Source organism: Prionailurus viverrinus, chromosome E3 (genome assembly GCF_022837055.1).
Source record: "Prionailurus viverrinus isolate Anna chromosome E3, UM_Priviv_1.0, whole genome shotgun sequence".
Taxonomy (NCBI): Eukaryota; Metazoa; Chordata; class Mammalia; order Carnivora; family Felidae; genus Prionailurus; species Prionailurus viverrinus.
The window spans coordinates 39,320,489-39,346,263 of record NC_062576.1 but is presented as its reverse complement, the minus strand read 5'-3'; the positions used below and the strand labels follow the sequence as shown (position 1 = coordinate 39,346,263).

Here is a 25,775-nt window from a genome sequence, read left to right as displayed (position 1 = left end):
CGCCCGTGGTCTGTATCTCCCGTGGCTGGGAATCCGCGGCACCGAGGTTAAAGGAGACCGCTCCGGGGAGTAAGAGGAGGTTATCTAAAGTAAGGCAAAGTGCATCGTTGGTTCTTCTGGGGGTACAGATGATCTCCGCTGGAGTCTCAGGTGAGTCCTACCCTTAACTTGATTTTTTTTGAGGGGGGTGGGAGGGAGGAGGGGAGAGAGGGAGCGACACCCCGGATTCCGTGGGCAGAATTTCATTCCCCCGGGCTTGCCCAGATGAGAGCTCAAGGAAATGCGCGCCATGGATGGGGAGGGGTGGTGGTTAGGTGGTCAGACAGCACAAAGCGAACCCGCTAGCCCACATCTGCCGGGTCCTCGGGGGATGGGTCGCGCCTGGACACGGGGAGGGACACAGAGACAGCAGAGTGCCGGGAACCCGACCCCCGATCCCTGGACGCAGTTCTTCTGCCCCAAGGGCAGTGTCCTCATCCTCCCCACCACCTGAGGACCTGAAGACCCTCCTCCCGCCCGTGCTGAGCCGGGGAGGGCATCCCTGAGCCGCCCCGGTGCGGGTCTGGTTGATGGTCTGATCCACCCCCCTCCAGGGGCCAGCCCCTCCGGGCCGAGGTCACCCTAGGGCAGGAAGGTCGCTGGCCGCCTGGTTTAGTCAGCTTCGTGGGTTGTAGGCTCCACGTCGGAAACTCGATGTCGTGGTTTGATCTTGCCAGGGGCGGGAGAGGGGAGAGCAGCCGGGAGGAGCTCCTGCAGAGTGACCGCAGGGCGGCGCGGGGACGCACGGACCCCCTGCCCGGCTGGCCGCCCTTGCGCATCAGGGGCGGAGCGCGGAGCGGAATCGGCGAGGCCACCTTTTTGGGGGCACGCAGGAACCGCTCCCCACTTTGTGGGCGCAGGGAGTGTTAGGTTCCCTCCACGGCCGTGGATCCCAACCTCTAGCCCTTCTCCACGGATCTGAAACCGATTCCCCTCCCCGCGCTGCTCCGCCGTTCCCGCCCTGGACGCCCTATCGGTCACAAAGAGGAGATTGGACACGAGCTGCAGCAGGGCTCGTTGGTCTAGGGGTATGATTCTCGCTTAGGGTGCGAGAGGTCCCGGGTTCAAATCCCGGACGAGCCCTTCTTTTTGTCTCCCCGTGGATCGGAGAGCTGGCCCGAGACCCTCACCCCCACCCCCGAGCCAGGCTCCACCGGGGGAGGGAAGCTTAAAAAGGCCTCAAGCTGGCTCAGTGCCGCCCACCGCTGCCTTTAAAATTTAATTGGGGCCCAGTCGCCAAAGCGTTGATAGAGCCACGTCTCTAAATGCTGCTTTGTCGGTCGGAGTTGGAGGCACCGGGGTGGGAGAAAGATGTCCTTCCGGTGCACCGGGACACCTTTGGCGCGGCAAGGCGGGGCCCCCAGCGCGGTCCCGGGCTCAGGAGTGTGGGAGCTTGAGGACTAGCCATGGACTTCTGGTTTTTGCAGCGTGGCGGGAGGGACCCCCAGACGCCGAGCCCTTCCCCCCCCCCCATGGGCGTGGCCTCCTGGGGCTCTCCCCGCAGCCCCTGCCCTGGTCCCTGCCTTGGTCGGGTCCCCTCCCCCCTTTTCTGCAGCTCCGGCTGTGTGTGGATGGGGGTCGCCTTCGCCGCGTGAGAAACCGACCGGGTCCTGCCAACACGACGAAGTTTGAAAACCTAAGCATTTGAAGAATAGTGGGTCTCATAGTCTGAGACCGTGAACTCGTTGCCCCACTAGCTAAAAGGTCAAACAGATGTTAACACTTTAAAACTGTATTAGAGAATAATATGTTGCACGTGCGACTAAGCCCGACCGACCACGTTCAAGAGCTCTACAAGGGTGGACGCTGTTCTGCAGAACCTTGAGGCGGGGATGCCTCCAGGTGCCAAATTCCTATAAAACACTCCCTCAGGGGGGAAGGCACCTTTCCTCCCAGTACCGGAACTGAAAGGAAAGTGGGACTCGGGGGACAGGGATGAACTCCTCCAGCCTTTCCCTGCTCGTCGTCGGGCTCCGGGGCCCAGGGAAAGCACTTCTGTGGAGTTGCAAGTTCCCAGCAGATGCCTTCAGCATGTGTGGAAACAAGAGTGCCATGGTGTGCCAGGACCTTCTGCCTCTTAGAGGATCTGAAGGATGTTACACCGGAGAGAAGGAAGCAAAAGAACATGGCGGTGGAGAGGACCATGGTGTTGGACAACTGTTGGTCTTCCTTTTGTGTTGAGGATGGTGAGTTTGAGAGCGCACTATGAACCAAGGATCATGAACAATCCAATTCTGTGTACTTGAGGACCGATTGGGGGAAAAAAAACCCAAAACCCTCAAGTAGAAGATTTAATTTAAAGTGACCCATGAATGGTAAGTCCTTGAGCCCCTGGCAGAAATCAACAACAATTTTCTGTGCAGACACACTTTTATTCTAGGTCTCACAGAATTCCATACATCAAGAAATTTACAAGGGAAATGGGCAACTCACCAAACAAACAAGAACAACAAGGAAATAAGGCACCATGAGCAACAACCAGTGAACAACAAGCAAGGGAAATAAAATTGCCAAGATTTCAGATGCTAAGATTGTAAGACACAGATCATAATACAACTAATCTTACTATGCATAAACTAATGGAAGACTAATTAAAGTATCTTTGAGAACAGAAGCTATGTAAAATGCTCTAGAAGATTGAAAAAGATGTAAATTCCTCTAAAAATAAAAATACACAAAAAGTGAAACAAAATTCAATAGATGTATCTAACAGCTTAAAAAGGTGCAGAAATAGTAAATGAAAAATAGGTCAAAATATATACCACAAAACCCCAAAAAATCCCAATATGATTACAGATTAAGCAACACACCTTAGAAGTTCCATGATTAAAGAACAAATTACAAAGAAAGTTCAAAGAAATACATACTTTGAAATAAATGATGGTGAAAATACTGTATACCAAAACCTGTAAGACCTAGCTAAAGCAGTAGTTGATAGTCTTAGATGCATATAATAGAAAAGAAAGGTTGAATAGTAATGTCAAGAAGTTAGAAAAAGAACAGCAAAAATAAACCCAAAGAAGTTAGAACAAGGGAAAAAATAATAAGATAGGAAATCAGTGAACTAGAAAACAAGCATACTATAGAGATTAATGACAAATCCTCAAGCAGATCTTGAAAAAAAAAGTTATTGATAAAACTTTGCAAAAACTGATTACAAAATAAAGGAAGAAGACATACATCCCATATCAGGGATAAGAATGACTTCACAGTCATCACATAACTTAAAAGCATATGCTAAACAGCTTTGTGAAAACTTAGAAAAATACATAATTCTTTGAATTGAAAAGCATGCCTTGTGCCTGAGTGGCTCAGTCAATTAAAGCATCTGACTCTTGATTCAGCTGAGGTCTTGATCTCAGGGTTGTGAGTTCAAACCCCGTGTTGGGCTCTGCGCTGGGCAGAAAGCCTTCTTAAAAAACAAACAAACAACAACAACAAACATGCCTCAATGGGATCAAAATGGAATAAAAATGTAAATGACCTTTAAATTAATAAAGAAAATGAATCAATGGTCAAAAATTATCCTCCAAAGAAAATTATTGACTCAGATGGCTTCAGTGGGGGCATGCTACCAAACATTCAAGAAACTAAATTTTAATCTCACACAAAATCTTTCACAGAGTAGAAGACGGAATCCCACAACACATTTTACGAGGCCAGCACAACTCTGATATGAAAACTAAACAGCACGAAAAAGAATTTTAAAAGCACATAATCTATAATCTCATGGAAATGGATGTAAATTCTAAAACAAAATACTAGCAAGCCAAATCTTATGACATGTAAGAAGGATAATATTCCATGGCCAAGTCAAGTTTATCCTAGGGAACGCGAAGTTTACTTGACATTAGACAAATCTGATGTATGCAACAAATTCAAGGAAAAGTACTCAATACAATCTAACTTCCATTTATGACTTTTAAAATTCTTAGGAGGGGCGGCTCAGTGGGTTAGGTGTATCACTCTTGATTTTGGCTCAGGTCAAGATCTCCTGGTTGGTGGGTTTAAATGTTGCTTGGGGCTCTTCCCTGACAGTGCAGAGCCTGCTTGGGATTCTCTCTCCCCCTCTTTCTACCCTCTCCTGCTCATCCCCCCCCCCATAAATAAATATTTAAACAAATTCTTAGCAAACTAGCAAAAGGAGATAACACCCATAATTACCAAAATTATCTACAAAATACTACAGCAAACTTCATACTTGATAGTGAATCCCTGGCAATATTGTCTTTGAGGTTGGAGATAGAAGGATGCTGCCACTCTTTCTATTGAACATTTTGTTGGAGAAACTGGGCCACTCATACACTGCCGATGGGGAAGGAAAACGGTCTGGCCACGCTAGGAAACAATGTGGCAGTGTCTTTAAAAGCGAAACAGATAACCACCATATGACCTCGATTGCACCTTTGGGTATTTATTTGGGTGTTACATGTTTGTAACAGCCCCCCCCCCCCAAAAAAAAACCCTGGAAATAATCCAGATGTCTCTCAAGGGGTCAGTGTTTAAACTAACTGTGGTACATCCTGTCTTAGGCTTTCTCTCCGCCGCTGGCTCCGGCCCCTTCACTCAGCTGCGGGGGCTACTCCTCCTGCGCCTGACGCCAGGTCGGCCTCCGCGGGCACAGGGCCCAGGCGGGTTCCCCAGCTAGAGGCCCCGAGGACGGGAGGGAAGTCCTGGGCTGGCAGCACCCTTGCTGCAGTGGGGAATTTCTGTGGGGCCCGGGGGTCTTGGCTACTGAACGTCCCTGGTGCTCAGGTCCAATTCATTACTTTACCTGGTTCCCATCAACTTCAGATCACTTTAGCATCTAGAGTTACGACCAAGGGGCGCCCGGCTAGCTCAGTCGGTAGAGCATGAGACTCTTAATCTCAGGGTCGTGGGTTCGAGCCCCACGTTGGGCGGCTTGTTTTCTTGGTTTGGGTCATAAAACCCTGCAGGAGGAGTTTAGGAAGTCGTACGGACACCGGGGGCTGCGCCTCCAGCAACGTGTCCCACTGACCTAGAATCGAAAGACACGCAACGCTGCCCCTCCTACCGGGAGCCCCGCTCTGGCTTTTGCCCCAGGGTGCCGTCAGGGTGCTCCTGGCCGCGAGGAATGTCTGCAAAGTGACTTGGGAGGCGCCGGGACGCACGGACCGTCTACGTGGCCTCGGGCTCCTTACTGCGTCAGCGCTGAGGCCACCGGATTGGGGGGGGGGGGGCGTGAGGGGCCCGCTTCTGAACTCAGCCCTTCCCCGCGGGTCTGAAACCCGAAGCTCCTTCTCGCGTCACTTCCCTAGTTCCGCCTGCCCCAAACCCCGGGTCGCCACGAAGTCATAAAGAGAGCCAGAGGAAAGCGTTTCTGCGGCTCGTTGGTCTAGGGGTATGATTCTCGCTTAGGGTGCGAGAGGTCCCGGGTTCAAATCCCGGACGAGCCCTGGTTTTTTTTTTTTTTTTTTTGTGCAAAGCCCTCTCAGAGATTGAGGAATTGTCCCGGGACCTCAGCCACTGGGCGTGGGAACAGGACACTGCAAGAGAGAATTAAAAGAGAATCTTTGAAAGCCTACGGTCGACCCCGGGTGCTTTTTAAAAGTTTTTAGATTGGAATCCTGGGGCTCCAGACGTGCAGGCCTCCCCGGGGAGGGCGCTCCTCCCGCGGCTGCGTCAGGTTTAGTGCAAGGCCAGTAGTTGGGGGAGGGGAATCCGTGAGAGGCAACGCTCCCCACAATCATAACTTTGAGGTTCAAGCCAGCAATGCCCGGGTGGCATTCAGAGGCCCGCTGCTGAGCATCCAGGATTTCATACGCCGGCACGACTGCGGGGGCAGAGTGGGGTGCGCACTTGGGGAGGCGCTTGGGCCCTTCTCCCTTCTCCTTTCTTCCCCCACCTCCTCCCTCCATTTCCTTGTCCCTCCCCTGCCTTGGTCCCAGAGCCCACCAGGGGACCGAGTGCAGTCACGACTAGGGTCCTGTGCTGCTCTCTGAACGTCAGGCTGTGAGGTCCAGGCGATTGGAGACCCAGGTGGGGTTTGACTTTGACCCCTAAGGAGTTCCAATCCCTGAGAGCTGCTTTCCACCACGGGTGAAGGGTCCCGCTTTCTGGGCAACTGTGGGCAGATCTCAGGCCAAATCTCTTTCTTCCAGAGCCCATGCAAGCCCCCACGGCTGTCCGTCGAATCAGATTTGCTGGGGGGAGTCATCCCTGTCCCAAAGTTTTTTGTTGTTGTTGTTGGTTTGTTTTTAACCTTTATTTATTGTTTCTAAAAAATTGTTAGTAGTTTTGAGGAAATTGCTACAAAGAAAACCACCAGGAGAGACTTAGAGTTTCCAGTAACACAAATGGGCGGGATTTGGGGGGGACCAACCCACTGGCTAAAAACAACGGGAAATGCTGGATATTCAAAACAAACACACATAAAAGCGATGAAGAGCTTTCGAGAGAGTTAAAAAAAAAATTCCTGGCCACATTTACACGGATGTGGAAAACCACCGGGCTGCGTGGATCCCCAAACCTGCGGGACGCACCGAGAGCATTTGCCAATCTCCGCAAACAGGCGAGGCGAAGGCAGAGAGCAGAACTTGCTCCTGAGTTCCGCCTTGAACCTGTGGCCCCGAGAGAGGAGAATGCATGGATGACCCCTGTCCCGCCCCCACGGGCCGCCAGCTGAGGCTGGACAGCGCGTTTCAGGGGGCCTCCGCCTTCTCCTGCTAAAATGCAGATGATTTTAAATAAAAGGCGAGCGAGTGCGGAGACCTCTCTCACCGGAAGGGCGAGGTCCCCCTCTCCCCCGAATTTTGTTGCACAAATGATAAAGGATACATTTGGAGGTGTGGCGAAGGAGGCTCTGAGGTCCCGGAGATCTTAGGGCGATGGGGAGAGAGAATCATGAGCGGCTCCAGATTCTGCTGATTTTTTTTTTTTTTTTTAAATCATTGGCTACATTACAAGCCTCAGTGAATAACTGGGGGGAGTGTTGCGAGGAAAATTGCAGGGGGTGTGTGCACGATACCCGGACCTTCGGCTCCAGGCAGCCCTAAGCGGAGGGGTTTGGTCTGGCGCTCGGTGCCAGTTCTCGCGCGCGAGCCTGGAAAGGTGAGGTCCCGGGTAGAATCTTCCGGGATGTCTCCATCCCCTGGATGTCAGCCAAGCCCGGAGGTGTGGCGCCCAGCGCGGGACCGCAGCGCAGGAGGCTCTGACTTCGGCCCGCGGGGGAGCCTCGGAGAGCCCGGAGGGTCGCCTCCTCCCTGCACGCTGTAACGGCCCTGCACCGTCTACCTCCCAGCCCTGCGCTCTGCGGGGTCATTGGTCACGCTGGGCCCGGAGAGGACCGAACACTTGTCAACGACACAGCCCGGTGGCCAGGCCCAACGCTCCACCGTCTGACCCAGCCGGAGCCCCCTACTGCACTCTGAATCCATTCATCCGAAGGAGAATCCAGTACGTTTCTGAGCGTGGGACCCCTTCTGGAGCAAACGGAAGAGCCAGACTCCGCGAGGCCTGTGGAGCAGCTGCAGGAACGCAGGCAGAGGAGGGCGCTGCGGGTGGCGACTGCGCCCCCTTGCGCGGGAGCTCCGCGGAGAGGGGGAGCTTGTTTCCAGGAGGGCGGTTCTTCCTGGAGGCTGGAATACACACTACGGACTCGGCCTGGTTTTGAGTAAAAACCCAAACCAATCACTGGATCACTTTCTAGCCACTAAGCAAGCATCTTGGCGGTTGCCCCAGTGGCCTAATTGATAAGGCACTGGCCTCCTAAGCCAGGGATTGTGGGTTCGAGTCCCACCTGGGGTAGTGGGGTGGGTCTAACCTTTACATGTTAGAGGGACGTTTTAGGTTCTAGGAACCGTATCCCGAACGAGGTGAGAATCGGGGAATCAACTCATGCTTCCAATGTTCAAACTTGCAGGGGCCTGAAAGATTCCAGTATGATGAGAGATGTGATCCTATTTCCCTAAAATGGCAACTCCCAACCCTCAGCCCTTTTGCAGGACTGCCCAAGAAAGAAACGGTGACCACGCAGAAACACACAGGGGAGGGGAGAGAAAAGAGACTCTAGCAAAATGCAGAGTATGGAACTCAACAGGTACACAGAAAATGTGGAGAACAGACGTTGCACCTGTGATATAAATGTCAGAATTGAATGGGCGCTTGGCGAGAATTGAGGTGATGCAGGCCAGCAATGACATTGTCTTGATCTGGGTTAAGATTATGGGTGACTTTCTGCGTGACTTTCTGTTGTTTCAATATAATTACTTCTGTGACTCTTTATAGTTCCTCCAGGGCCTCAGTGTTAGAATCTCAGTGTGAGCCCCGTGTCCCCGGAAATACCACGCCAGGCTTTTGAGCTTGCTAAGGTGCCCCATCCGGAATTGAATCTCAGACTAGCCACCTCTAGTGCTCCCCTCCCCCCTCATTTTCCTTTTACTTTTCCTTTTCCTCTTTTTTTTTTTTTTAATTTTATTTTAGAGGGAGAGAGAGTGTGCCAGTGGGGCAGAGAGAGAGGGAGAGAGAGAGAGAGAGAGAGAGAGAGAGAGAGAGAGAGTCTTAAGCAGGCTCCATGCTCAGCGTGGTGCCCTACAAGGGGCTCAATCCCACGATCCTGGGATCAATGACCCCAGCGGAAATCCGGAGTTGGGAACTCAAAGACTGAGCCACTCAGGCGCCACCCCCTTATCCCCTTTTAAATAATGAAAGTGAGCAGGGCTAGTATCCTAACGGGGGAGAGACAATCAATGGCCCCTGAGAAGATGACTAGTGTGTTTTGTGTTCAGGTTAAATGTGGGTGTGCTCTTTTAAGCTGCAGACCTGGAGCCTGGTGAGGAAGAAAACAAAAATGAAAAGCAGCAACTTCCTCTGATCTGGAATCCGACTCCCTTTCTTCTTCTGTCTTAAAAATTAATTTTGGGGGCTCCTGGGTGGCTCAGTCAGTCAAGCTACCAACTCTTGACCTCAGCTCAGGTCTCGATCTCAGGGTCATCAGTTCAAGCCCTGCATTGGGCTCCACACCAGGTGTGGAGCCTACTTCAACAACAACAACAACAACAACAACAACAAAACATTTTGCCAATTGCTGTATTACCAGTAGGGGCTTATAGTAGGTGCTCAATAAACACTTGAGTGCATGAAGACTCTCTTAGCCGAGTGGCTTTGGGTATGTTCGGGCACCTTTGGGACCTACAGCTTATGGAAGACACAAGCTCTCAGCGTGGGGACGTATTCCTGCTGGGTGGGTTTTGTTGTTGAGCCCTTGCTTCAGGATCCTGGGCCTTGGAGTCCCTGAGCCACCTGCTGACCAGGAGACCTGGGTCGAATCCTGCTGGGCCGTGTGCATGTCCACGTCCCTAGGCTTGCACACTAGGCAGCAGAGGAGGGCGAGAAAGCCGACTTGCCTCAAATACATGCCCAGTAGATGTCCTCGAATGAAACTTCTTAAGTTGGCAAGACTCAGATCTTTTGATGTGCCTAGTCCTATATCATTTAAATTAGATGTATTATACTCTCAACCTTAGCATTTTTGACACTGTGAGCCAGATCATTCTCTGTGGTAGGGGGCTCTCCTGTGCAGTGTGGAATGTTTAACAGCATTGTTGCACTGTATTTTCTAGATGCTGGTAGCACCCCCATAGTTATGACAACTAAAAATACCCTCCTATGTCCAGTGTCGTATGGTTGTGAGCCACTTGTCTAGAGAATCAAGCCCATAAAAGTTGGTGCAAACAGTTCTCATTTGAGATCAGACAGGAGAGCTAGTTTGGCACAGGGCCAGGTACAGGGCTGGCCGGAAATCAGCCTGCTGTGGCCAACCTAGAAGGCAGCTTGGTGGGGTCAGGAAATGGGCTATGTACAGGGAGCTAAACAAATAAGTTAATATATTGAGGTTAATGGGAACCAGATTTCTCAGTGATGGAAATGGGGAAAGAGAAGGCTTCCATTAATCCTATGGTGTTGTATTGGAATTGGAGGTATTAGTGATTTTATGTGATAGCTTGGTAAAGGTTGCGTCACTGGGAAAGATGGTCGTGGTAGTGAGTTTGTAAAAACAATTTTTTAAGTTTATTTTGAGAGCGAGAGAGAGCACGCGCACAAGTGGACGAGGGGCAGAAAGAGAGAGGATCCCAAGCAGGCTCTGCGCTGTCTGAGCAGAGTCTGACATGGGGCTGGACCTCATGAACTGTGAGATCATCACCTGAGCTGAAATCAAGAGTCAGAGGCTCAAGTGACTGAGCCACCCAAATGCCTCTATGACATATTGCTTTTAACATTCCTTCATAATCATTGTATCAATCACTTATTTCACTGGGAATTAAAGAATGAAGGTTTCTTAGTTCTATCATTTTTCTGTATTTCTTTTTTTATTTTTATGTGAATGTAAAATTAGACAACATAAGATAGATCGTTATTTTTTTTACATGGAATGTTTCATTTCATGTCATTTCATTTTTTTTTTTTTTTTTACATCCAAGTTAGTTAGCATATAGTGCAACAGTGATTTCAGGAGTAGATTCCTTAATGCCCCTTACCCACTTAGCCCATCCCCCCTCCCACAACCCCTCCAGCAACCCTCAGTTTGTTCTCCATATTTATGAGTCTCTTCTGTTTTGTCCTCCTCCCTGTTTTTTTATATTATTTTTGCTTCTCTTCCCTTGTGTTCATCTGTATCTTAAAGTCCTCATGTGAGTGAAGTCCTATGATATTTGTCTTTCTCTGACTAATTTCACTTAGCATACTACCCTCCATTTCCATCCACGTAGTTGCAAATGGCAAGGTTTCATTCTTTTTGATTGCCGAGTAATACTCCATTGTATATATATAACCCATCTTCTTTATCCATTCATCCATCGATGGGCATTGGGCTCTTTCAATACTTCGGCTGTTGTTGATAGTGCTGCTGTAAACATTGGGGTGCATGTGTCCCTTTGAAACAGCACACTTGTATCCCTTGGATAAATACCTAGTAGTGCAATTTCTGGGTTGAAGGTTCGTTCTATTTTTAAGTTTTTGAGGAACCTCCATACTGTTATCAGAGTGGCTGCTCCAGTTTGCATTCCCACCAGAAGCGCAAAAGAGATCCTCTCTCTCTGCATCCTCACCAACATCTGTTGTTGCCTGAATTGTTATTGTGAACCATTCTGACAGGTGTGAGGTGGTATCTCATTGTGGTTTTGATTTGTATTTCCCTGATGATGAGCGATGTTGAGCATTTTTTCATGTGTTGGTTGGCCAGCTGGATGTCTTCTTTGGAGAAGTGTCTATTCATGCCTTTTGCCCACTTCTTCACTGGATTGTTTGTTTTTTGCGTGTTGAGTTTGAGAAGTTCTTTATAGATTTTTGGATACTAACCCTTTATCTGATATGTCGTTTGCAAATATCTTCTCCCATTCTGTTGGTTGCCTTTGAGTTTTTCTGATTGTTTCCTTTGCTGTGCAGAAGCTTTTTATCTTGATGAGGTCCCAGTAGTTCATTTTTGCTTTTGTTTCCCTTGCCTCTGGAGACGTGTTGAGTAAGAAGTCGCTGCGGCCAAGATCAAACAGGTTTTTGCTTCCTTTCTCCTTCAGGATTTTGATGGCTTCCTGTCTTACATTTAGGTCTTTCATCCATTTTGAGTTTATTTTTGTGTCTGGTGTAACAAAGTGGTCCAGGTTCATTCTTCTGCATGTCGCTGTCCAGTTTTCCCAGCATCACTTGCTGCAAAGACTGTCTTTATTCCGCTGGATACTCTTTCCTGCTTTGTCAAAGATTAGTTGGCCATATGTTTGTGGGTTCATTTTTCTATATTTCTTAATTGGAATTATTCTGTAAAGAAGAGCTTTCCCCCCAAAATGAACCCAACATGAACTTCAGATCATTTTTAAAAGACAGAGTACATGCTAAATTCTTTCCCTTTAATTATTGATTTTCACCTCCAGTTATAGCAAATTACCTTATATTTTTCTCTTTTGTATACTATTATTACTGATTCCTAGATTTTAATATTTTAAAGTGTTGTAATTACTTATAGTTATTATTTATTTATTTGATGCCCAAATTGTTTCGAATTTGGCCAGTGGTGGGGGGGGGGGAGTCTTTTCAATATCACATCTTTATTCCTTTTTAAAGATCTCTATTTATTCACATATCTTTACTTTGAAAAATTTCAAGCCTAAAGAAAAAGAAAAATGTATGGATATAGTGGTTCATTTGAAAGTCATTTGCAGTTTAGAAATGTTCTCATTGAACTTTGAGTATTTGCTTATTTACTTACATACATATAATGTCCTAAACTCACCTTATCTTATTCCTGCCCGAACTTGCAATCAGCCCTTTCTCTATGGAATACTAATTCTTTTTAATAGGAAATGGTGTTTAGAAGCCAAGATCTAGGTGCTAGGAGTGCTCACTGATACTGGGTTATCATTAATTGCAGATTTTTTGTTTGTTTAGTTCACCTTTTAGAACAGCTTACTAATTTATCCTTTTGTCTTAAGTGTTCATTCTCCAATGCTTTGTACAACTCAGCTGTTGGAGCAAAGAGTGGATCTTAGTAACTAGATTTTTTGTTCAAGGACATTCCTTCCCATTCCCATTCTTTGTATCTGTTTGGGAAACTCCTCCCTGCCTACATTTAGTCATGATGATAATGTACATCACTGGATTCCCACATGGAATGCATTGGGCTTAAGACCCAAGACTACCAAAACATCCTACTCTCCCATCCAGAATGATTAGTTCGGATTTGGGCATATGATCCAAGAAGAAATTATCATGGTCTCACCTGAAGTTATAAATAAACACTGGTAGGGGCACCTGACTGGCTCAGTCGATAAAGCAGGCAACTCTTGATCTTGGGTCCTTGAGTTTGAGTCCTATGTTGGGGGTAGAGTTTACTAAACAAAATCACATGCTTGCTTTGGCAGCACATATACTAAAGTTGGAATGATACAGAGATCCACCCTTGCCCTTGTGCAAGGGTGACACACAAATTCGTGAAGCTTCCATATTTAAAAAAATTGTGAAGCCTCATTCCAAACCTCTGAACCACTCCACGGTGCCTACACCGAAAAGGGGATAAATCTTTAAAAATAATTTTAGGGGTGCTTGGGTGGCCCAGTCAGTTGAGCACCGACTTTGACTCAGGTCATGATCTTGTGACTTCAAGACCCGTATCAGGCTTGCTGCTGTCAATACAGAGCCTGCTTTGGATCCTCTGTCCCCCACCCCCTCTCTCTGCTCCCATGCTCTCTCTCAAAAATAAATAAAACATTAAAAAATAATTTAAAAAATTTTTGACATGCATTTATTATTGAGAGACAGACACAGAGCGTGAGCAGGTGAGGAGCAGAGACAGGGGGAGACACAGAATCCAAAGTCGGCTCCAAGCTCTGAGCTGTCAGCACAGAGCCCGATGTGGGGCTCAAACTCACAAACCGCGAGATCATGACCTGAGCCAAAGTTGGTCACCCAGCCAACTGAGTCACCCAGGTGCCCCAAAAAGTAATTTTAAAAGGGGGCACCTGGGTGCCTCAGTCGGTTAAGTGTCTGACTCTTGATTTTGGCTCAGATCATGATCTCATGGCTCATGGGTTCGAGCCCCACACCAGGCTCTGGTGCTGGTGGTGCAGAGCCTGCTTGGGATTCTCTCTCTCCCTCTCTCTCAAAAATAAATAAGTAAACTTAAAAATTTTTTTAAAGAATTAAAAAAAAAAAAAAAACCATGGGCAGAGAGAAGTTCTATGTGCCCAGCGATTGCTAGTTTAGGAGGATGTGAGTTTGGAGGTACTGGTGGCCATCTTGTCTGCCACATGGAGAGACACAGTCTGTAGAACAAAGTCAAACAGAAACTAACAGAATAGAGAGATAAGAAATACATGTCCTGATGTCGTTATTTGGGTCCCTGAATCTAGCCCTGCCTGAAACTTGCAAGAAATTTGGACTTTGAAATTACATCAGCCAATAGATTCCACTTCTTAAACTGGTAGGAGTTGGTTTTCTGTCGCTTGCAAACAGTGTCTTTAGTAATCCAGTGACTACTTTCCCTTCCTCCACAGATTTTTTATAATTCACATGGTGAGGTGTTTTTAGGCCAATTTTTGGAGATAGAATGTACAGAACTTGATATCTGATAACATGTATCTTATGGAGACATGGGGATTCCTATGGCCCTGAAGTTCTTACCTTGAGTTACTGGGAACAAGTGAATGATATTTACTAACACATCATAATCAGCATGAAGAATACATTCTTTATAAATAACCTAAGTGTAAGATCACTTAGAGTAACACTGGTCTCCAGAAGACTTTTTTTAGTGATTCAACTGGCACTTCTGATTGAGGTGGATGGTTTTTGTTTTTTTTTTTGTTTTTTTTTTTTCAACATTTATTTATTTTTGGGACAGAGAGACAGAGCATGAACGGGGGAGGGGCAGAGAGAGGGAGACACAGAATCGGAAACAGGCTCCAGGCTCTGAGCCATCAGCCCAGAGCCCGACACGGGGCTCGAACTCCCGGACCGCGAGATCGTGACCTGGCTGAAGTCAGACACTTAACCGACTGCGCCACCCAGGCGCCCCGAGGTGGATAGTTTTTAAGAGTAACTCTTTAATATTATCAACTTAGGAAAGTAAATTTTACAGTGCATAAGACCAAGAGCTTAATGGGCACCTTAAAGCCAGATCTTGCCTTCAGTGCTATGTAGTGATACTTCCTGGACTCAGAAATTCTGTGTTCCTCATTGGCACCCATGTTATATTAATTTATAAATGGACTCAAAAATGGTTCATAGTCTACCTCAAATTAAATACATAATAAAAATATAGAATATAGGATAAAAAACTTGTCAGCTGACCCTGTATAAAAATGACTACTGCCATATGAAGAGAAACACAAGACGCTGTTTACAAATGATACTTATCCAGAACGCAGATGATTGAGCAGAGGACGATAGATGTAAATATCACTTAACATCTTTAGCTTCTACGTAGTGGACATGGTTCGAGCCCAGTGCATCGATGAGGTTAAGGGTCATGAGATGTTTAACTCAAATTACTTCATTTACACAACTGTACAAGGTGAATATTATTTTGTGATTCTGTGAAGGTTGATAGATTTCTCAAGATTACACAACTGGTAATGGCAGATCTGGGAATTAAGGACACAGCTGTGTGAATTCAAAGTTTATTCTCTTAATATGTAGCATCATGTATATTTCATAACAAGGACACTACCCCAGTGGGAGTGGAGTATAAAATATAGGACCGTAAGTTTTCTCTACTAGGCAAGTTCTTGCTGATGATTTCCCCCAAGATTGTTGCCAAGCCCTAAAGCAGTAATTACATAACTCCGACAATAGGTCTTTATTACCAGTGTTGGACCTAAAAGAGCCTGAGGAGAAAAAGGGACAATTACTTGCTCCTTTTCTCTAATGAGTCTCTTAGGGAATATGGCCCTAGTGGCCATGGTGGCTCTCGTAAAGAGCTGGCCCTCTGATTCTCTCAAACATCCTTCCTGCACCAAGGGTTGAGTCTCTGTGCTTTAGCCCTTGTTCATACAGACTTAGCCTGAAAACCCCAGTGACAAGTCCATTCCCCTCAAACCAATAATCTCTGGCCAGGTCTGGAAAAGTGAAGCAAGCCTGGGACTCCTGGTGACTGTCATAACTGCCCTTCTTTCCGGGTAAGAGTCAGATCAGTGGGGCTTTACCAATCACTGATTGTTAAGGTGGAAGCCTTTGCAGGGGCACGCCTCGCTACATCTTTCTTTTAAGTGGAGCCAAGGAAACAGTTCTGAGATCATCAATCATCCCTTGCGGTCATATATGACCATCTATGCCTTGTCTGTTTATGAGACCTGAACTGTAAGGAAAAACAATTGGCCGAGTGTCTTCCCATATGTCTGGATTATTTCCATTTCCATTTTACAAGTTAGACTAGAGGGAGCTCAGTGGATATAACCAAGAAGGACTGGCTCAGAGCTCCATAAGTTGCTCAGAAAATGTGAGCCCAGGAAGAAGCGGCAGCAATGTTACCATTCTGAGTGATTACTGATAACATCTACAGAGGAAACATCTTCACAATGTGTAGCATGTCCGGATTAGAGATGATGCAACTGAAAAATGTTCTCTAAGGCAACACCACTAATGACAACAAAGACATCAATATCCTCTATTAAGGCATATGCTTACTATATTTCAGTCTCTGTGGTAACCACAGAGCGTGTGTTCTCCAGTACTATGAATATTAATGTCTCTATTAATATTTTTATATCTTGAGTGATTTATGACACTATTTAAAGATACGTGATCATGGTAGAAAACTCAAACATACAAAGAATTTCCGGACAAAACCATTGTCCCAATCTCTCAATGTCCTTCCAGAGGCATGGCCCTCATTTTGATATTGAAAGAATGCACGCACAAAAAGGCCATCAGTGGCCAAAACACACAGGGAGCAGGGTTCTAATGTCTCACCTATGTCACTCAGTTTTTCTCCCAGGAGTCTTCTTAGTTGCACAACCTTGACCATCATTTTCAAGGCTTTTGAATTTTTCCTGCATTGTCTGCCTCTGGGCACCAGCTTCTAGCCCCATGAGAGGAGCAAACCAGTCGAGTGTCTCCGAGTTCCTCCTCCTCGGGCTCTCCAGGCAGCCCCAGCAGCAGCAGGCCCTCTTTGTGCTCTTCCTGAGCATGTACCTGGCCACGGTCCTGGGAAACCTGCTCATCCTCCTGGCCATCAGCGTGGACCCCCGCCTGCACATCCCCATGTACTTCTTCCTCAGCCACCTGTCCTTTGTGGACATCTGCTTCTCCACCACCACCGTCCCCAAGATGCTGGCCAACCACATCCTTGGGACTCAGGCCATCTCCTTCTCTGGGTGTCTCACACAGATGTATTTTGTGTTCATGTTCGTGGACATGGACAATTTCCTCCTGGCTGTGATGGCCTATGACCGCTTTGTTGCCATATGCCACCCCTTACACTACTCGACAAAGATGACCCACCAGCTCTGTGCCCTGCTGGTTGCTGGGTCATGGGTCATTGCCAACCTGAATGTCTTATTGCATACCCTGCTGATGGCTCGACTGTCGTTCTGTGCAGACAATGCCATCCCCCACTTCTTCTGTGATGTGACTCCCCTCCTGAAACTGTCCTGCTCTGACACCCACCTCAATGAGGTGATGATTCTGACTGAGGGTTCTCTGATCATGATCTCTCCATTTATTTGCATCCTGGCTTCGTATGTCCATATTACCCGCGCTGTCCTGAGAGTCCCGTCCACGAAGGGAAGATGGAAAGCCTTCTCCACCTGTGGCTCGCACCTGGCCGTGGTTTCCCTCTTCTATGGCACCATCATTGCTGTGTATTTCAACCCTTTGTCCTCACACTCTTCTGAGAAGGACACAGCAGCTACTGTTATGTATACCGTGGTGACCCCCATGCTGAACCCCTTCATCTACAGCCTGAGGAACAGGGACTTGAAAAGGGCTCTTGGAAAAGTGGTTGGAAGAAAGACATTTTCTGTCCGATGAGAGAATCAAAGCTGAATCTTATTTTCATGAAAACTTTTTTTTTTTTTTAATCGACTGAGTATCAGAGAGCAGATGTTTTGTCAAAGGGAGTCTGGAAACAAACTTATTCATGTCTGTGCTAGGGGAATGTAGATGACAATTGTTACTTACTTACTTACCTGTGGCCTGAATTCACCTGTACTCCTGCTGCATCTACCAGTAATGAGATTTCTTTTTTAATGACTAACTTTTGAATTCTTTTACACCTAAGTCAAGTGTTTCCTTTTTAAATGGTCTGTCTGGAAGGATACAGGTGACACATATTTTGGAACATTAGAATTACCTGGAACCTTTTATAGTCCACTGATGTCCAGGCTCCAACACTGACCAAATTGATCAGAATCTCTGGGGGTGGGGCCACAACACTGAGATTTAAAAAGCCTCAGATGATTCTAATGTGCAGTCAGAGTGGAGAATCTTTGGTCCTTGTTGTATTCCTTACATGTCCTCTGTCTTGGTCAGTCATAAAAATTGGGTCACAGGAATGATAACAGAAATTAGTTTTGAGGGATGCCTGGCTGGCTCATGCAGAAGAGCCCGCAACTCTTGATCTCAGGTCATGAGTTCAAGCCCCACGTGGGTGTAGAGATTACTCAAAAAAAAAAAAAAAAGATTTGAGACTCAGACAAAAGAATAGAGTAAAATATGAGGACTAAAGTGGGTAATAAAATTTCAGGTGAGGCTCAGAGGCCCAGGTGGGCATGTGGCCCAGAGTTTCAAGAGGCAAAGCAGCACAGAATGGGGAAACATTTCGATGGTGAGGATCCTGGTTGGCTTTCATACCATGGAGCGTGGGGTCAGTAGGGCAGTCTTTGATTCCAGGGGAGCAAATCAACACTTCCTGTTCCCTCTGCCTGGACCAGTTTCCCCTACTTTCTTCTCTGTGGCATGAAGGAACACACACCCCCTAACGACACCCTCCTGCACTTTCAAGAAGCAAGTCAAATGTCACCTTGTCATCCATGATGGCTCCTGATTCTCTCTTCTGATTATTGAGCTCTCTCTTTTTTCCTTTGGTTTATTCTTCCACTCCAACAAGTGCTTTCCACAGATTATGAACTCTTCCATACCCCAATTCACATAGTACTTGCCCTGTACCCCAGTGCCTGGCACTGCTCCCAGACCAAAGCCTAGCTGAAAGGAAAAAAATAAAAGGGTGAATGCATACTGCCTTAGCTTTTAATTTGGACATTATTTCTTGAGTAGGAGTTTTAAAAATTGCTTCATTTTAAACCAATGTTAGGTAATACCTAACATACCTGTGTAGGTAATACCTGCACAATATGGAGCACCAGAAATCATAAAGAATAAAGCAAAAATAACCTGCAGTCTTGCTGCTCCAAGATGGCTGCTGTTATACACCTGTGGATATAATTTTAGAAAAGTTGGCTGAAATCTTTCCATATAATTTTGTGTTCCAATTTTCCACTTCCTTCTTACCATGTCAGTAGAAGTCTTAGAAATGTGATTTTAATGGCCACGTAATACTTGATCCATTCACGAATGCATTCCCTGACTCTGAACAATTTCAAGTGTTTCGGGACTATAAGAAATGCTGCCACATAGTTCCTGGTGCATAATTCCCTGTTTGTGTCCCTTAATCCCACATGTAGCCTCCCTGACCAATTTCTTCAGCTTGCAATAGAAATTAAGGTCATCACTTCTTTATGTCTTCATTATTTCTGCCCCACCTTACCTGTCACTTATTATCAGGGGTATCCAGTCCTTCCTTCTTGGTGTCAAAGCACCCAGAAGCTCATTCAGAGGGATCAGCCAGTCCTCCTTTCCCCACCCAGGTGAAGAGAGAGAACCAGAAGTTGGACCTGTCCATTGGCATGATTGTGTGAATGACTAGCAAACAGTGCAGCTCCTGAATCTCAGTCTTGTGTGGTCTGCTGTAGACCTTTTTGCTGCAGCATTGATGATTATGGCTCACATCCCTTTGGGGGCAACTCTTGCACCCTCCTATGGCCTCAGGTTGCAGCTCTCCGAGCACAAATTTACTTTATTCTCCACTGAAGTCTGACTCTGGGCCATGGTCAGACTACACCCACAGGGGCTTCCCGCTCCACTGTGTCAACCAAGAGCACCAGCTCATCTTTACCCTTCTACCTTTGATACCCTCTCTGAATCCTTGGGGGGTCTGTCTTTTTATATGACATGGACTTCAATCTGGTTTGTTTCTAAGATATAGCTATATCTGTAAGATAGAATTCAAATACGTGTATATGAAGATGATAATATTCTGATACTTAGTGTTTTTATGGATTGATCTGTAAGGCTTTATAATGAACATTTCAACTATTTTTCTATCTATTAATAACTTTTACTTTTCTTATTTGATGTAAAGTTTTGGAGGCCATAGAGGTTCATGAAGGTTGTACCTTTATTATGGATTGTATCTTTTTGTAACAGAAAGGTCTTTGTTCTCTTTAATCCTTTTAATATTAATCAAATACTCCTTAAGGTTAATATGAAATCCCTATCTCTACTTTTTCTTGGACTGTGTTGGCTCGTTCTCTTGGACTTTCTGAAATAGTTGACTCGGATGAAGGATTCTTTCCCTGCTTGTCAGGTTGTTCTTTTTATTTATTTTTTCTTCTGGTACATGAGAAAAAATTGGAATACAATAGTTCACCTGAAATTACTCAACTACGAAAGCCTCCGTCTCCTATTCACTGTTAAAAAACAAATAAAACTTTGAGTATAAAATTAATACATGTTTGATGCGAGACAATATTCCATGGGTCTCTTGTTTTTCTGTACATTTTGTGAGCAGTGACAGTGAGTGCTTCTGTTCTATATAATCTCTTCAAGAATGTTTCTATAATGAATGGCCTTGGAAGATGAAAATGGTGCCTTTCCAGAGCAAAGGGAGGGTTTTTCACTGTCCACTCTAATAAATATAATGTTTTCTTCTGGGGAAACATCAGGAAGGCTTATTGCCAATTACAAAGGTTTGATTTTTTAAGGTTGGGGGTCCTCTCCTCTAAATCGCCCACTATGTACACAGGTGCTGCCTGGCCTTATTCATGTCATTCCGTAGGAACTGGGGCTTAGGGAACTGGTATAAATGCTGATACGCTGGGTCCTATTATTCATGTGAGTAATAAAGTCCTTTGTCTCGGACCCAAGAGTTTTGTGTCTTCTGCCACTCTCCGTGAAATTTGCAGACTAGCTTGTTAGCTTGTAAGCAGGGTAAAGTCTCAGACCCTTTATAGTTCTTGACACTGCTTATTGAAAAAAGTTTTTGGAAAATGCAGAAGATGATCAAGAAGAAAGAAAAAGTATCAGGAAAACCTGAATTCTGAATGTTTTTGTTTCCTACTTCTTCATTTATCATTTTAATTATGATGATGCTCTGACAACAATAAGGAGGGCTGAGCCATGTTGGCTGACCAGAGCACATATGCTCAACCACAAGGCTGTATTGCATATTATATACTTTGAAAATGTCACTTAGGGGTGCCTGGGTGGCTCAGTTAGTTAAGCAGCCAAATCTTGATTTCAGCTCAGGTCATATAGAGTACGAGTTGATTATCCACTCATTCACTGATGGAATCAATATTCGTTTTCTGCTAAAATTAACCACTATTGCCGTTTCTTGTTTGCAAGCAAGAACCCAGAGTGAAACATGCTGGAATGTAACCAATCGTCAGGAAAACGCTCGATCCCAGAATTGGAACACCATGAAGATTTTCTCCAATGAATGTCTTCTTTCTCTATATTCATTTATTCAACCCTTCTCTGCTTCTCAGTCCATCAGATGGCAGTGGGCAGGCAGAAGATGGTTGGATCTATACATTCCAGCCAAGCCACATAATGGGATGGACTGGCTCTCCTTCAATCCTAGTTCCAAATACCCTGGTCCAATCAGCTATGGTGAAGGAAAGGGCATATGGAACAAAAATGGCGTCTGGGGCCCCACAGTTACTACTATTTGGATTAGGGGCTTCTGTTCAGGAAAAAGGTAAAACAATGTAAGTTGGATTGAAATCCCAAAGGTATCTGCCCCTGAGGCCTGGAGTTTGCAAATGACAGCATGCTGAGTTCTCCTGGAGACAACATCCCTTAGAATCAGGCTATCCTTTATCCATGATGCCATGATGGATTATGCTCAGCTCTGGAATGTGCTCTCAACATTCCCATCTGCAAAATGGAGAAGATCAGGCATCACTCATCTTCTCTGAAGATAAGTAGGCCTAAGAAAACCAGAGTTATATGGAAACGAAAGAATAGCCCAGGGTCTTAAAAGAGGAAGTAAGAAGGACAGGGATTTAATAACTGAATTTTCACACATATATGTGCACAGGCCCAGATCACTCAGATCCAGGAGAATTTTGTCTGGGACTTGTCTCCATCAAGCTGGTTTCATTTCTAGTATCTTCCATGTTCTGTCTCGAGGGTTACCAATAAAACCTGAGATAGTATTCTTTGTCATTACTGTTTCGTCCAAAGGGCCAAAAGTTGGCAAGACCATCATTCTTTGCTCCTCTCTAATGAGGCTCTCAGGGAATCTGGTCCCAGTGGATGTGAAGCTCCTGTAAATGCTTGCTCTGTGATTGCCCCAAACATCTTTCCCAAACAGAGGACTAAGACCATGAACCCCCTGCTCTTCAGTCACTCAGTACCTACCTGTTTGCAAGACATTCCAATCCCTACAATGAAGAGAGGTGTTGACCAGTTATGCAGAGGTGAATAACACATGGCAGCAATAGCCCCAAACTCCCTCAGGTAAGATGACAGCAATAGAGACATTGGTTTCTATCAAGATAGAAATTTTTCTTTTTTTTTTAGAAACTTCCTCTATCTTCCAAATAGAGGAAGTTAATGCCAGGAGTGGCATCCTATGTTACTTAGGAAGAACCCAGTAATAATCAGTTTTTTTCTCTCATCTCTTTATGAACTATATAGGAGTTGAGTGGGTCAGGGGGAGAACTAGGAAATGTAAGCAGAGACACATAGAGTCAGGTGTGTGGATATCTGTCTCTTTTTAAGTGTTAATGTTTCTGTTTCTTTTTATGTTTATTTATTTTTGAGAGAGAGAGAGAGAGAGAGAGAGAGAGAGAGAGAGAGAGAGAGAATGCCCAAGACAGGGACACACAGGGAGACACAGAATCCACAGCAGGCTCCAGGTTCTGAGCTCTCAGCACAGAGTCTAAGTCAGGACTCAAACTCAGGAGCTGTGAGATCATGACCTGACCTAGAGTGGGACGCTTAACTGACTGAGCCACCCAGGCACCCCTACTGTGTGTTTCTCAATACAAAGTAAGGATTAGTGAATCCAGTAGGAAAAACATCAGAACTCTGTTCGGAAGTTGGGAGTGTGGGTTGGACGGGCACATCCTTTTGGCGATTCTATGAACTGATTTGCAAATGTGATCGTGCCTGGAGTCTGATTTGTTAACGATCCCTGTATAGGTATCTGATTTCACTGCTGTCTATTTATCTGAGTCCAGCCCCATGAGAGGAGCAAACCAGTCGAGTGTCTCCGAGTTCCTCCTCCTCGGGCTCTCCAGGCAGCCCCAGCAGCAGCAGGCCCTCTTTGCGCTCTTCCTGAGCATGTACCTGGCCACGGTCCTGGGAAACCTGCTCATCCTCCTGGCCATCTGCATGGACCCCCGCCTGCACATCCCCATGTACTTCCTCCTCAGCCACCTGTCCTTTGTGGACATCTGCTTCTCTACCACCACCGTCCCCAAGATGCTGGCCAACCACATCCTTGGGACTCAGGCCATCTCCTTCTCTGGGTGTCTCACACAGATGTATTTTCTCTTTGAGCTTGCCGACATGGACAATTTCCTCCTGGCTGTGATGGCCTATGACCGCTTTGTTGCCATATGCCACCCCTTACACTACTCGACAAAGATGACCCACCAGCTCTGTGCCCTGCTGGTTGCTGGGTCATGGGTCATTGCCAACCTGAATGCTCTACTGCATACCCTGTTGATGGCTCGACTGTCGTTCTGTGCAGACAATGCCATCCCCCACTTCTTCTGTGATGTGACTCCCCTCCTGAAACTGTCCTGCTCTGACACCCACCTCAATGAGGTGATGATTCTGACTGAGGGTTCTCTGATCATGATCTCTCCATTTATTTGCATCCTGGCTTCGTATGTCCATATTACCCGCGCTGTCCTGAGAGTCCCGTCCACGAAGGGAAGATGGAAAGCCTTCTCCACCTGTGGCTCGCACCTGGCCGTGGTTTCCCTCTTCTATGGCACCATCATTGCTGTGTATTTCAACCCTTTGTCCTCACACTCCTCTGAGAAGGACACAGCAGCTACTGTGATGTATACCGTGGTGACCCCCATGCTGAACCCCTTCATCTACAGCCTGAGGAACAAGGACTTGAAGGGGGCCCTACGAAAAATGGTGGACAGGAAGACATGCTCTTAGTGATGACAGTAGAATGGACCTATCATTCCCAGCATTTTAATCTTTGCCAATTCACTGAATGTAGTAATCAAAGTGTTTGCAAGGAACTTAGAACACTCTCAGTACACAGTTATGAATGAACTCAGACTTAAGTACAACCCTGTTCCTTTAAATAGGTAATTTTATTTGTTTCTAATTATTGTATTTCATATTGCTTTGCCTAAGGACAAGTTTTTCCTTTCTGGGTGATCATGCTAAAAAGTTGCGTGTAATAATTTTTTCCCCACTTCCTTTTTTGGAAATGCTCTCAGAATAAGGCAGCGTTTTTTCAGTCTTGGATACATGATAGTATCACTTGGGGAGCTTTGACAGCATATATACAGATGTTGGGCCCTACTTTGACCAATTAAATCTTATTTTCTGGAGTGGGATCCAGGCATTGGTATTTTTTCCCCTTTTAATGTCTGCAGGAGGTTCTAGTGTAATTTTCTGAGTTGACCATCATGCTGCTTTGGAGTTACTGTATGATTGCTCATTATCAAGAGTGAGCCTTGGCGCGTCTCAGTCGGTTCAGCATCCGACTTCAGCTGGGGTCATGATCTCCACAGTTCATGGGTTGGAGCCCCATTGTTGGGTTCTCTGCTGATGGCTCAGAGCCTGAAGTCTGCTTGGGATTCTGTATGCCCCTCTCTGTCTGCCCCTCCCCCTGCTTGTGCTTCCTCTCTCTCTCTCTCTCTGTCTCAAAAATAGAAATAAACATTTAAAAAAAAGAGTGAGCCTAGAAACCCCAAAAGGAAATCTGATGTCTACTGAGGGTAATAACAATAGAGGTGAAAACCACTCACTGAGGTTCTCTCTGGGCTCAAGTGTTCCTGTGCTGAGACAGCCTGTCCTTTGGCTCAAGGTACATTTCTTAGCGTCACATAGAATCCAAAGAACACTTCATAATTTTTAGTGCTCTCACTAGTCTGTTTAGTCTGCTCTAACAAAAATACCATACACTGGGGTAGCTTAAACGACAAACTTTTATTTCTCAAAGATCGAGGTGTCAGCAGATTTCATGTCTGATGAAAGCCGGCTTCCTGGTTTTTCTTTCTGTGTCCTCATGTGGTGGAAGGGGTGAGGGAGCTTTCTGGGGTCTGTTTTATGAAGGCACTCATCCCTTCATGAAGGCTCTGCAGCTCATGACCTAGTCAACTCCCAAAGGTCCCACCTCCAAATACTACACATTGGGGGATTAGGTTTCAACATATTAATTTGGCGGGGGGGGGTGGGTAGAAACAATCTGTGTCAGTGTCTCATCATCCAATTTGGTTGCCTTGCCTTATGGGAGTATATTTAGCATGAGATGTTCCTTTGATTTTGGAGAAACAGATTAACATTTGCTATGTCATCTGTTCAGGGCGCCTAGTCCTTCTATCCGAGGGCCAAGCCTTCCCTGAACCTTCAAGATCCAAGTCGCTATTTCCCCTAGGAAGCCTTTGATGATTCCTCTAGGCTCAGATTCTCATTCTCCTGAGTTCCCACAGGAAACTCCTCTTTGACTTATTATGTACGTGATTCTGTGTCGTCTGTTTATTGCTGCTTCCTCTCCTTCCTCTTTGCCCTTAGGGCCCTCTAAAAATTGTGGATGTTCAGGGATCACATAGAGAAACTATTCACCTTGGACACCGTAAAAATCTTGGCTCCTGACACATATTACACAAGCAAACCTTTCACATTGAATAGGTCAACAAAAAGCATGTGCCTTCTGAGAACCCAACCTGAGACATCTTTTTTTTTTTTTTTTAAATTTTTTTTTTTTCAACGTTTTTATTTGGGGACAGAGAGAGACAGAGCGTGAA

The 25,775-nt window shown here is 46.0% G+C and overlaps 2 protein-coding genes, 4 non-coding genes and 1 pseudogene across 9 annotated transcripts; all 7 read left to right on the top strand.

The window, feature by feature from the left end:
- Positions 1-26: 26 nt before the first annotated feature.
- Positions 27-24,481, top strand: LOC125154196 (olfactory receptor 1F1-like). 4 transcript variants are annotated; one of them, XM_047838038.1, is made up of 3 exons: positions 27-150; positions 21,173-22,287; positions 23,013-24,481. In XM_047838038.1, the coding sequence occupies exons 2-3, from the start codon at positions 22,259-22,261 to the stop codon at positions 23,950-23,952; spliced, it is 969 nt and encodes a 322-aa protein (XP_047693994.1). In that variant the 5' UTR covers positions 27-150; positions 21,173-22,258; the 3' UTR covers positions 23,953-24,481. The 4 variants fall into 4 exon arrangements, with proteins under 4 accessions (XP_047693994.1, XP_047693996.1, XP_047693997.1 ...); XM_047838040.1 differs by lacking the exon at positions 21,173-22,287 and having other exon boundaries at positions 22,975-24,480; XM_047838041.1 differs by lacking the exon at positions 21,173-22,287 and having other exon boundaries at positions 43-150; positions 23,013-24,480.
- LOC125154198 (olfactory receptor 1F1) lies at positions 43-18,730 on the top strand. The gene is made up of 2 exons (XM_047838048.1): positions 43-150; positions 16,569-18,730. Exon 2 carries the CDS (start codon positions 16,573-16,575, stop codon positions 17,512-17,514), a length of 942 nt encoding a protein of 313 aa, XP_047694004.1. The 5' UTR covers positions 43-150; positions 16,569-16,572; the 3' UTR covers positions 17,515-18,730.
- TRNAP-AGG (transfer RNA proline (anticodon AGG)) lies at positions 1,051-1,122 on the top strand. The gene has a single exon. It is a non-coding gene; the product is annotated as a tRNA-Pro (tRNA).
- Positions 4,868-4,940, top strand: TRNAK-CUU (transfer RNA lysine (anticodon CUU)). The gene has a single exon. It is a non-coding gene; the product is annotated as a tRNA-Lys (tRNA).
- Positions 5,385-5,456, top strand: TRNAP-AGG (transfer RNA proline (anticodon AGG)). Its single transcript has one exon. It is a non-coding gene; the product is annotated as a tRNA-Pro (tRNA).
- On the top strand, positions 7,734-7,806 carry TRNAR-CCU (transfer RNA arginine (anticodon CCU)). Its single transcript has one exon. It is a non-coding gene; the product is annotated as a tRNA-Arg (tRNA).
- Positions 12,897-12,997, top strand: LOC125154872 (uncharacterized; annotated as a pseudogene).
- Positions 24,482-25,775: the final 1,294 nt, after the last annotated feature.